The following is a 13,052-nucleotide window of genomic DNA, read 5'->3' as shown; positions in this document are numbered from 1 at the left end:
AGCCGCCCAGAGTCGCTTTCCGATGGAGAGATGGGTGGCGTGGAAATTTAAGGAGTAAAATAACACTACCAACAGCACTTAAATGCCATTTTACAGCCCTCTCTAAGCAGTTTTTACAGAGTCACCATACTGTATCGCTCCCAACAATCTGGGTCCTCATTTTACCGACCTTGGAAAAGGTGGCAGGCTGAGTCAACCTTGAGTTGGTGAGAACTCGCAAAACAAATACATTTCCTACCCTGAGTAAGCAGGGAGTGGCGATGACCTCGAAGCTTGATTTTCTTTTTATTTGCCCCGTTTATGTGGTTTTGCAAGCGGACTTTCCCGTAACAGCCGAAATCGAAAAGGAAAGGAGCGGTAGGAAAGTTTCAAAACTTTTCAAGCCGGGGAAGACGGCCATGGCTGCTGCGGCCAGGAGTCCCCTCCGGGACCTCTACGAAGAAGTCACTTGTCCCATCTGCCTGGAGTGTTTCAAGGAACCGGTGACCATAACCATCTGCGGGCACAATTTCTGCCGCGCCTGCTTGAGCTGCTACGGTCAAGGACCCGAGAAAAGCGGCACCTCCTGCCCCCACTGCAGAAAAACCTTCGACCATGGGCAAAACATCATCCCCAACCGGCTGCTGGCCAACGTGGTGGAGATCGCGGAGAAGTTCCGACGGGCGGAAGAAAGCCCGGCCGAAGCCAACTTGTGTGAAAAGTTCCAACGGGCGGAAAAAAAACCTGGCAAAGCCAACTTGTGTGAAAAGTACCACCAACGCGTGAAAGTTACCTGTGGGCAACAAACCGTCTTCCACTGTGCCATCTGCGGCCCCACCAAGCCGACCAAGAGTAACCATGGGAGCCCAACCATGCAAAAGGCCAACGATACAACTACGGTAAGGAATAAAAATCCTTACTTGTTTGGACCCGGGTTGCTTTTCCCTCCTTTTCAAAACCCTCTGGGAAGGATGGGAGGAAAGAATTGGGGGAAGGTCGTCAATGCGCATGCTCAGTAACAATGTTGAGCAGTCAATCCTAATTAAATGATCCGAAGCCGACTGGCTGCAGCTGTTGGCTGGCGAGCCGTTTAAAACGCGATTTAACGGTCATTTATTTTTGCAGCTGTTTGCTTTTTTTTTTGTTTAAATCGTAATTAGAAGGTGGTTAGAGGATGCCTTAGGGCTGCGGGACAGAATTGCATTACCTAAAAAAAAAGTTGCAAATTGCAATCAATGGCATCTCCTTCCCGGCATCAACTGACATTGTTGAGCTAAAAGACTCGTGTGGTTGTCACTATTCGGATTATTTTCCCAGTAATAATCCCGTTGTGCGTGCAAGTGAATTTTCTTGGAGAAAATACTCCGCGTTGGTGCTTTCCAAAGAAGGAAAGGCACTGCTGGGAAATAGATAAGAAACGACCAAGTATTAAAAGCACCATCCCCGCCCTCCCCCCCCCCATCGTGGAGAGAGGAGTCTTTTTAAATGGGCATCACAGCACAAAGATCAATGAAGCAGATTGAAGAAGCAAAAGGAAGTTTTTCCTTCTCTGCCGATTTAAAGCGGGGCAGGGTTGATCACGGAGTACTCACTTTACGGTTAAAAAAGACAAGATTGGCAGCGCCAATGCAAAAGATTTGCATTGCAGTTCTGCCTTTATATCACTTGTGATGCTGGTTATTTTCCTGCAAGCCTGATCTAAGAAATCTTGCCATCCATCTTACAAGCGATATTTGGATTTCGAATCTGCCGAATGGAGAATGAAATGAAATGGATCTGATCTACCAAGATAGTTGGTAGTTAAAAAGAGGATTTAGTGGTTGGAATTCTTAAAATACAATGTGTGCTGCTAACTCGACTGAGCCCAAAAGATGGAAGCTGGGCCAATAAGCTAGCTTCTTTTTAAAATATAATTTTGATCATCTGGTAGAAAGGTTTTTAAAAAACAAAAATACTGGTAATCTGAATATTGAAAAAAAAGTAAAGAAAAGTAACAAGCAAGTGTATAAAGAAATGGCTTCTGGTCTTTACCACAGTTTTGACTTTTGTGTCCTGCACTGTACAATTTATATTTTACCTCCTATTTCTCAAGTTACCATGTGATTTCCTCCTTTCCATAGTGTACCTTTTCCTAATAACCAAACCAATAAATCACACCAATAAGATGACTTCCAAAGATAAATTAAATCTTGGTTGTCATTTTCTCCCTAGGAACACACTGACAGGAATACATTGGTGGAGATGCTTAAGGAAGGAAAACAAAATGTGTTGGCACAACAGTCAGACAAAAAGAAGAAAAGCAAGGATTTGCTGGTAAGTGTTCCAATATCTCAGGGGTTGCCACAAAAAAGAGGGAGTCAAAGTATTCTCCAAAACACCTGAAGGCAGGACAAGGAGCAATGGGTGGAAACTAATCAAGGAGAGAAGCAACTTAGAACTAAGGAAAAATTTCCTGACAGTTAGAACAATTAATCAGTGGAACAGTTTGCCTCCAAAAGTTGTGAATGCTCCAACACTGGAAGTTTTTAAGATGTTGGATAACCATTTGTCTGAAGTGGTATAAGGTTTCCTGCCTGAGCAGGGGTTGGACTAGAAGACCTCCAAGGTCCCTTCCAACTCTGTTATTCTATTCTATTCTATTTTATTCTGTTGTCATCCTTTCTAAGTGAAGGGAAAAATAGAGTTAAAGCCACACTGTGATTAGAAATAGCGACTGGTAAATATGCATTATTATTATTATTGTTATTGTTATTGTTATTAGGTTGGTGTCAGCCAGCCTGTTGCCTGCTGCCATAGAATAGGTGGGAGGGAACAATGGGGAAGTTTACATTGCAGCTATGCAAGTGCGGTTATCTCCAAGGACATGTTTCTTAGCTCTGGTATGCTGTGGCCTCTGATTGCCTAGTTACAAGAGGGGTATACTTTGTTTGAAGATGCTGTGTTCCAACGTTTTGCCTCAGAGCTTGCTTGAAACAGTCTGCTTTCTGTTTGTGCCCAGTGAAAGGATTAGAGCACACAGAGTGTAACCTAACTCAGCTTTTGATATTCCTGCTGAGCTAAACTTCATTGTAATCTAATGCATAGATAAAGCTTCCAGGCTAATTGCCAAGCTTAGCCAAAGTATAAGTATAATCTTTATTGTCATTGTACTTAAATACAACGAAATTGGTTTTAACCTCACTGGTGCAAAATTATAACAGAAACGAAAAAAGAAAGAAAAAGGGGAAAAAAACTAGCATGTGCATGGAGTGATTGTGGTTGTATTTAAAAGTCTCGCAGCCCAAGGATAGAAACTATCTTTAAACCTGTTTGTTCGGTTGGCTATACTGTGATGCTTTCAGCCTGATGGTAGAAGTGCAAAGAGACACTGACCAGGGTGTGAATCATCTCTGAGTATCTTCCTTACTCTGGTAAAGCAGCGACATCTAGCGATGTCCTCCAGTGGTGTCAGAGGGCAACCAACGGTTTCTTGTGCCGAATTGCTCACTCTCTGTAGTGCCTTCCTGTCCGCAGCTGTTAAACCATACTGTAATACAATATGTGAGGACATTTTCTATCTGTTGTAGCAACATAATGTGAGATAGCACCCCCTAACAAACTCTGGGCTACCATATTTTTTGGAGTATAAGACACACCTTTTTCCCTAAAAAAAAAAAGCCTGAAAATCTGGGTGTGTCTTATACACTGAATGCAGCATTTTTTGCCTCCCGAAACCCCACCCCCTTCACCAAAATGGCCATGCAGAGCCTGTAAAAATGATTGAAAAACGTGCCATTTTTTGCTCAATTTTGCCACACACACCCAGTTCCCAGGAGCATTCTATAAGCCGCCAATGGGCTATGCATGCTTTTTTTTTTTTTAACAAAAAACAGGCCTGTTTCCACAAAAAATGGGCCGTTTTTTGCTTATTTTTGCTCCCCCGCGGAGCACTCTGCAAGCCCCCTAAAGGCTATTCATGTCTTTTTTTAAAAAAACAAAACAACGGGCCTGTTTTTGGGAGGTCTTCTTTTAATTCACCTCTTCAAAACCTTGGTGCGTCTTATAGTCCGGTGTGTCTTATACTCCGAAAAATATGGTATATGCCAGAAAATGTATTCATTTTACCACTGGTGGGATTCAAATTTTTTTACTACTAGTTGTGTGGATGTGGTTTGGTGGGTGTGATGTGGCTTGATGGGCGTTGCTTGGGTGTGGCAGGGGAAGGATACTGCAAAATCTCAATTTCCTCCCCATCAGCTGGGACTTGGGAGGCAGAGAATAGATGGGGGCGGAGCCAATCGGAGGTGGTATTTACTGATTCTCCAAACTGGATTTCAGCGGTTGTTGTTGTTGTTGTTGTTATTATTATTATTATTATTTCATAATGGAAAGGGAGAAGAGTTAAAATCAGGACAATTGATTTATTGCTTTTGCTATCTCTGAATCCCCAATTTTAGCTCTACCCGCTCCATACTTGCAGCCCTTTTTTGACGATTTATCTATTATTTGTTTATCTATTTCTTCAGAGACAAATAAAAGCAGAGCGAGCAGAGGCGACATCTCTGTTCAAAGATCTCCACCACTTCCTGGAAGAGCAAGAAAAACAATTCCTGGCCCAGATGGTAGAAGTAGAGGAGGAGATTACCAGAAAAAGAGATTCCTTCATGTCTTTCTTTTCCCAGGAACTTTCACTCTATGAAACGATCATCCAGAAGATACAAACTTCTCAGCAGCCCAACAACGATCTCTTTAAGGTAGAGTTCTTTGGTGCCTTTCCTTGTTGCCATTTCAAGGAAAGGTTAAGGTTGCTTTCATTCTACATTGCTGTGCAGGTAGGCCCTGATATACAGCCATAACGGAGCAGTGGCGGGTTCTGGATCCCGTTGCAACTGGTACACTGCAACAGGGCCGGGAGTCTGCCATGTGCATGCGCGCAGCACACGCACAGTGTGCACATGTGTACTTACAGCCCACGACGCTCCAACTGCTTGGCGGAGTGTCACGCAGGTGCTGTATGCACCATGTGCGTGCGCGAAAGCAGCTCGAATACAGGTAAGGAGGGCGGGTGGGTGGGCAGGTGGGCCCTCCGGAGCACTGTACCGGAACGGTACCTGGTGCTCCCAGCAGGCACTGGTACATCTGTAACGGGGTGTACTGGTCATATCCCACCACTGTAACGGAGCCTGCACATTACGTTCATAAGTCATAATTGCTGTAAAATAAACTCAAATCTAAGTTTATGACCTTTTTTCTGGCGGTTGTTTAGCAAATCACTATGGTTGTTAAGTGAATCCACATCATGAGTTGAATCAATGGTTTGCTATGGTCTTGGTTGTGCCAAAATCTGGAAGTTAAATATCGGTTTCGGCAAAACTGTAGCACAGGTAGCCCTCGGCTTAACGATCACAGTTACGGCCAAAATTGATGTTGCTAAGTGAGACATTTGTTAAGTGAGCTTTGCCCCATTTTACGGCCTTTCTGGCCACAGTTGTTAAGTGAATCACTGCAGTTGTTAAATTAGTAACACAGTTGTTAACTGAATCTCATTTCCCTATTGACTTTGCTTGTTAGAAGGTCATAAAAGGCGATCACAAGACCTTGGGACACAGGTTATCTGAGGGAGCGTCTCTTGCTGGTCACATCTACCCCGACCCCTCAGAGTGGGGAGGCAAGGAATATTCAGGGTTCCATCCCCGAGGGAGATATACCTGGTGGGACTCAGAAGAAGGGCCATCTCTGTGGTGGCTCCCTCTCTCTGGAACATCATTGCCCCAAAGATTAGAATCACCCCCACTCTAGCACTCTTCTGGAAGGCGCTGAAGACCTGGTTCTGCCAGAGGGCCTAGGGAACCCAGAGCGATATGGAGCTCATTAATTGGTTCATGTGAGGTGCTGTTGCTGGGGCAGGGGAGGGGTGAGACGTGGGGGTGTTTTTTGTTATATTGTACTATATTAATTTATTTTTGTTAGTTTTTTATTGTTTTAAATGTGGTTTTATATTCTGTAAGCCACCTTGAGTTGCCATGGACGAATAGGCTGCAAAATAAATCCAATAAATAAATAAAATAAATCCTAAGTATGAACCAGTTGCCGAACATATGAATTTTGATCGCATGATGATGGGGATGCTGCAAAGTCCGTAAGTGTGAAAAATGGTCATAAGTAGCATTTTTTTTCTCCAGTGACATTGTAACTTCGAACGGTGACTAAATGAAGTGTTGTAAGTCGAGATTCTATCTGGGGCCTCCAGTTTGTCATTTCTTTTTTTTTCTTTCTTCAAAGTGATTTTGCTGAATGCATTATATCCTTGTTTACTGCCCAGAGTTCTTTTGGTAGTTAGCTGGCCCTTTAAATTTCATGAATGAATGAATAAGCGAATGAACAAATGAAGAGTTTACTTGCCATAAAATTCAGTACCAGCAAAAGCTATGACAGAATTCTTTCAATTCCTACTCATGGCATTACTTATTTTCTTTCTCTTCTCCCTCCAGGAAATCTTAAAAAGCTTCCAGAGGTATGTAGATCCCATCTTTCCATTCCCCATTTATTATTATTTATTTTATTTTATTTATTATTATTTATTTTATTTTATTTATTATTATTTATTTTATTTTATTTATTATTATTTATTTTATTTTATTTATTATTATTTATTTTATTTTATTTATCATTATTTATTTTATTTTATTTATTATTATTTATTTTATTTTATTTATTATTATTTATTTTATTTTATTTATTATTATTTATTTTATTTTATTTATTATTATTTATTTTATTTATTTATTATTATTATTTATAATTTATTTTTATTATTTACTATTTATTTTATTTATTATTTATTATTTCAGATAGTCCTCGACATACGACCTCCATTGGGCCCAAAATTTCTTTTTTTAAGTGAAACATTTGTTAAGTGAATTTTGCCCCATTTTACGACCTTTCTTGCCACAGCTTTAAAGTGAATCTCTGCAGTTGTTAAGTTAGTCACACGGCTGTTAAGTGAATCTGTTTTTCCCCGTTGACTTTGCTCATCAGAAGGTTGCAAAATGTGATCACCTGACACTGACACACCTTGCAACCGTCATAAATATGAGTCAGTTGCCAAGCATTCAAATTTTGATCCTGTGATTAAGGGGGATTCTGCAACAGTCGTAAGTGTGAAAAACAGCCATAAATCACTTTTTTCAATGCTGTTGTATTGTTGAACGGTCACTAAATGAAGTGTTGTAAGTTGAGGACTACCTGTAGTGAAAGGGATATCACTGCACCTGCCGTTGGTCATCCACATTCATTCTAAGCAAGGAGACCCTTAGTGGCATATTTTGCGCAGCATTGAACTCCGGTTTCATTGCAACAACGGAGCAGAGCAAAACCAGAAGTGTCTATTCATGATGATGGGCATATGTGGCCGCTAAAAACCTTGGATGTTGCTAAAGGTCTGTAGAGATTCTCAGTCATCCAGGTCATGGTTGTCCCAAAGGTGCTTTTTCAGGAGGCAACTGGACTTCCTTGTTTTTCCTTCTGAAGACATTTCGCTTCTCATGTCTGACTCTGACAACTGGATGAGAAGCGAAACGTCTTCAAAAGGAAAAACACGAAAGCAATTAAATCAACATTCATTTTTGTCCTGGCTTCATGGTTACAGTTGTCCTACTCAAAAACTGAATACGGCCCTTGGCTTGGGAAAAGCCAGACACCACAAATGGAGGCAAATATAGGTGTCTCAGGATAATGTTGCAGGATCCAATCTGGGTGTAGGTCATTGGGGCCAAAGGTTTAGTCTTTTGAGCTTTTGGACGCATGCTGAAGCCCATCCTCAGGGAACGTCTCTCTCATCAGAATGTATACCTGTGTAGAGAGACATTCCCTGAGGATGGGCTCCAGCACAAGTTCCAAAACTTGGAAGACTAAACCTTTGGCCCCTGCAACTGATCCAGATTGAATCCTGCAAAGTTGCACACTCTTCATTTGGGAAAAAATAGTGGGTGAGATGATGTTATTGTACCACAAGTTGCAATAGATAACCATTACTAGGGCAACATTGGCAAGAATAGTAATAGCACTTAGACTTATATACCGCTTCATAGTGCTTTTACAGCCCTCTCTAAGCGGTTTACAGAGTCAGCATATTGCCCCCAACAATCTGGGTCCTCATTTTACCCACCTGGGAAGGATGGAAGGCTGAGTCAACCTTGAAGAAGCTCTGTTGATGACAGTCATTATTTAAAATGTCTTCTGCATTTAAGAAAAGAGGAAGAAACTGGAATTTGTTTACTTCCGGAAAATGTTGTGCTACTCAGAAATCTTCTCCCCAAAACATCGTCTGCTCTTCGTCTTTTGCTATACTGCTGGTGCCTTAAGATTCTGTTGTTTCTTTCCAACCTATGCAAGGGAATTTTTGATGGGGCAGACCGAAAGTTTCATTGTTTCATTTCTCTAGTGAAGAAAAGATTACAGACCGTCCATCTTTCCAACCTGCCCTGAAATGGAGAATTTGGGACTTCTGTGATATCAATCACACCTTGAAAGAAATAACGAAACGCTTTAAAGGTAATACATGAAGATTTTATGCCAACTTCCCCAATCTCCCAGTTGATGAATTGCAAGATTTTTGTTGAGGGCAGCAGTGAATTTGCTAAGACATTCCGAGAGTTCACACAGATTTAAAAATTTGCTCTGCTTATATGTGGCTGAACCTCACCAAGACTCCATGGAAAACTGATTTCAGCATTAAAAAAACCCAATTGAGTGATAAGAGGCACACAAATAAATATCTGTAAAATTAACTGAGTGGTATGCTTCATGTTATTGTCATAATATCAATGTTGTACATGATAGAGCAATGCTTTCCTGTTGTCTTTTCAGATACTTGGTTATCTGGCCTTCAGCTGCAGAAAGGTAAACCTGGGGTAGGGGAATTGATGAAAAAGATGTAACTAATACTGAATTATAATAACCAACAACATTGGGGGAATAACAGAGTTGGAAGGCACCTTGAAGAGAAGGCTCATCTCTGGCATCCTACATGATTGCATCCTCCTTGCTTTTGTTAAGGTCTTCAGAGGAACAGTAGTATTAAAGGAAAGCTCATCCTTCAGAATAACTCTTTGAAGATTACCTTTCCCAGCTCATCTGCCCTTTCCATATGCTCCAATGTGAAGGGGAGATCCCCGATCCCCTCACTGAAACCAGGCCAAATACCATGTTTCCCTGAAAACGAAACACAACTGGAAAATAAGCCCTTGTGTGATTTTTCAGGATGCTTGTAATATTTTGGTGCCACAATTGTTAAGTGAATCACTGCAGTTATTAAGTTAGTAATTGGTTGTTAAGTGAATCCAGTTTCTCCCTTTGTTCGTCAGAAGGTCACAAAAGTGGATCACATGAAGGCATTTCAAGGGTCTAACCCAGTGGTGGGATTCAATTTTTTTTACTACCAGTCCTGTGAGCTGGAGGATGTGGCTTGGTGGCATGTCATGGGAAGGATACTGTAAAAGCCCCGCTTGCTCCCGATCATCTGGGACTCGGGAGGCAGAGAATAGATGGGGGAGGAGCCAGTCAGAGGTGGTATTTACCGGTTCTCCGAACTACTCAAGATTTCCACTACCAGTTCTTCAGAATTGGTTACACATAGAGAGACAGAAGAGTTTTAGAAGGGTAGAGATCAAAATGGCAGACTAAATGAACAATATGTCTCAAGTCAGGCCTATCATCTTTAGCATCAATTTGCTTTCTGGTTCAAAACAATCTATAAAAATAAAAAAGACTAATTAAAAAAAACCAATCTGAAGTGTCTTCTTAAAGGCCTCTATGTTAGCCACACCCTCCATCTGAGGCAAAATATGTTCAGAACAGTGGTGGAAATTCAAAAAAATTTACTACCAGTTCTGTGTGTGTGTCTTGGTGGGCATGGCTTGGCTTAGTGGGCGTGGCAGGGAAACCATACTGTAAAATCCCTATTTCCTTCCCACTCCAGGGGAAGGATACTGTAAAATACCCATTTACTCCCAATCAGCTGGGACTTTGGAGGCAGAGAATAGATGAGGGCAGGGCCAGTCAGAGGTGGTATTTACCGGATCGCCGATCTACTGAAAAGTTCCACTAGTGGTTCTCCAGAACTGGTCAGAACCTGCTGAATACCACCTCTGGCCTAACCTGAAATGGGGGCTCATTTCACCTCCAGGGGGAGAATACAGGTCGTTCTCGACTTACAACAATTCGCTTAGTGACTGTTCGTAGTTACAACGGTGCTGAAAAAAAAGGGACATTACATTTTTTTGTACTTGTGACCGTTGCGGGGTCCCCAGAGTCAAGTGATTTACGTTCAGAGGCTTGGCAACTGATTTGTATTTATGATGATTGCAGTGTTTCAGAGTCATGTGATCCTCTTCTGACAATGGGGAAATCAGATTTACTAAGTTAAATTTAACAATTGCAGTGATTTACTTAATACATATGGCAAGAAAAATGGGATAAAACTGATTTAACAAATTTCTCAGCAACATCAATTTTGGGTTCAATTGTGGTCGCAGGTTGAGGACTATCTGTATTCTCTTCCTGGACCTCGCTAGTTGGCATTCTTTTAGCTGATGGGGTTCAAAACAACCTTTGCTTGACCAGGTGAGACAGGTTGACATAATGGGATGATGTTACTTCTGGTCTCAGCTTTATGGTTGAGCTAGTTTTGAATGCTGTCTGTTGTTTTCTTTGTGATTTTGTATTTCATGCCAATGAATTGTATACTGTTAGTCCTTGTCTTACTACCATTCATTTAACAATATTCTGAAGTTACAATGGTCTTAGAAAGAGTGCTTTATGGATTGTAAAGCACTTCCAACTATTGCAAATGTTGCAAAATGTTACCCCCCCCCCCTACAAACACACCGCCCCTGATGTTACAGGATCAGTATATGTGCAGGGCAACAGAAGAAGACACAGCCGATCAACTGCGACTCCGATCAGCTGGAACTTGGGAGGCAGAGAATAGATGGGGGAAGGGCCAGCCAGAGGTGGTATTTGCCGGTTCGCCGAACTACTCAAAATTTCCGCTATCAGTTCGCCAGAACTGATCAGAACTGGCTGAATACCACCTCTGCTTTTAACTGAGGGAGTATTTGATTCATGTGATTTTGTTTTTAGAGTTGGGTATTTCTATTCCAGATTAAAGCTACTTTGCTTCACTTTCTTGATCTTCTTCCTCTCTCCATGAACAGCAAACATAACCCTGGATCCAGACACAGCTCATCCTCAACTCACCCTGTTCCTGGATGGCAAAACAGTGGAACTAGGCGAACGTTGTCAAGAATTGCCCAACAACCCTGCAAGATTTGACTTTCTGTCTGTGGTGTTGGGACGTGAAGAATTCAAGGGGGGGCGGCATTTCTGGGAAGTCAACGTAGAGAGTCAGAAAGAATGGGCAGTGGGGATTTCTCTGAAGAGTGTGAAAAGGAAGGATTCGTTCTCCTTGAATACAGCAGAAGGGATCAGTATGTTGGGAAGATGGCGTGGTGATTACAGGTTCTCCCTCCCACCTAATCCTCTTCCTCACATCCCGGACAAGAAATTTAAAAAAATCCGGGTGTGTCTAAACTGTGCTGTGGGGAAGATTTCATTTTTTGATGCCGAGACTGGAACTCTGCTCTATTCAACAACCTCCTTTCCAGGAGAGGTCGTCCTTCCCTTCTTTTGGCTGGGGTCATACGCCCAGCTCAGCCTCTGCCAATGAGCCCTTCCAGTGGGGCCCCTGTAAGAATTCCAGATGTTGGCACCAACCCTTGTTTCCTTTTTTGGCAGTTGGGTTTCCTCGATGTTCAGGAAGAATGCATCACACACGCACACACACAATAAAGCAATACAGAGCAGAGCTGAGGTGGTGCAGTGGTTAGAGTTAGCGGTGGGATTCAATTTTTTTTACTACCGGTTCTGTGGGTGTGGCTTGGTGGCAGAGGTGGGTTCCTAACAGTTCGCACCAGTTCGGTAGAACCGGTTTGTCAAATCTACCAAACTGGTTAGAAGAGGTTCCACCAGAAAACAGGCCACACCTACAGAAGAGGTTCCAAATTTTTTTGAAACCCACCATTGACACACAAACACACACACACACACACACTCACAAACAGAGAGAAAGAGAAAGAAAGAAAGAAAAAAAAAGAAAGAAAAAGTGAGAGAGAGATGAAAGAAAAAAAGGAAAAAGGGACAGAGACAAAAGGAAGGGGAGAGAGAGAGAGAGAGAGAGGAGGGAGAGAGAACACATGGCTGGCAAGCTACTCCCAACAGGTCACATGGCTGGCAAGCCACTCCCACAAAGGAGGCCACACCCACAGAGTAGGTTCGAAATTTTTTTGAAACCCACCACTGCTTGGTGGGCATAGCAGGAGAAGGACACTGTAAAATCCCCATTCCCTCACAATCAGCTGGGACTCGGGAGGCAGAGAATAGATGGGGGCGGGGCCAGTCAGAGGTGGTATTTACAGGTTCTTCGAACTACTCAAAATGTCCGCTACTGGTTCTCCAGAACTGGTCAGAACCTGCTGAATACCACCTCTGGTTAGTGTGCGTACTGCAGGCTACTTCTGCTGACTGTTGACTGCCTGCAATTTGGCAGTTCCAATGTCACCCGGCTCAAGGTTGACTCAGCCTTCCATCCTTCCGATGTGGTTAAAATGAGGACCCAGATTGTTGGGGGGCGGGGGGCGAACATGCTGGCGTTGTAAAATGCTTAGAGAGGGCTGTAAAGCACTGTGAAGCAGTATAGAAGTCTAAGTGTTATTGGTATTACTGGTAGTCCTCGACATACGACCATCGGTTTAACAACAAATTAAAATTATGCTGAAGAAAGTGATTTAGAACCTGTCCTCAGAGTTATCCCCATTGCACTACCCCCTGTAGTCATGTGATTGTGATTTGGGCACTTGGTAACTGGCTTGCATTTACTGTATAATCATTGCCGCATTTGGTAGTCAAGGGACCCCAATTTCCAATATTCCTAGCTGACTTTTGACAAGGAAAGTCAATAGGGGAAATCGGGATCGGCTTAACATGATTTGGTGAATGACCCTGGCAAAAACAGGTTTTAAAATTAGATGTGGTCA

General features: G+C 42.4%; 1 protein-coding gene across 1 annotated transcript; it reads left to right on the top strand.

The window, feature by feature from the left end:
- Window positions 1-301: 301 nt before the first annotated feature.
- Window positions 302-11,856, top strand: LOC116504246 (E3 ubiquitin-protein ligase TRIM7-like). Its single transcript, XM_032211160.1, has 7 exons — window positions 302-878; window positions 2,191-2,292; window positions 4,485-4,712; window positions 6,450-6,472; window positions 8,402-8,511; window positions 8,827-8,859; window positions 11,175-11,856. The coding sequence occupies exons 1-7, from the start codon at window positions 399-401 to the stop codon at window positions 11,684-11,686; spliced, it is 1,488 nt and encodes a 495-aa protein (XP_032067051.1). The 5' UTR covers window positions 302-398; the 3' UTR covers window positions 11,687-11,856.
- The last annotated feature ends 1,196 nt before the right edge of the window (window positions 11,857-13,052 follow it).

Source organism: Thamnophis elegans, chromosome 2 (genome assembly GCF_009769535.1).
Source record: "Thamnophis elegans isolate rThaEle1 chromosome 2, rThaEle1.pri, whole genome shotgun sequence".
Taxonomy (NCBI): Eukaryota; Metazoa; Chordata; class Lepidosauria; order Squamata; family Colubridae; genus Thamnophis; species Thamnophis elegans.
Note: the sequence above shows the minus strand (reverse complement) of the source record. Positions and strands in the feature narration are given on the sequence as shown.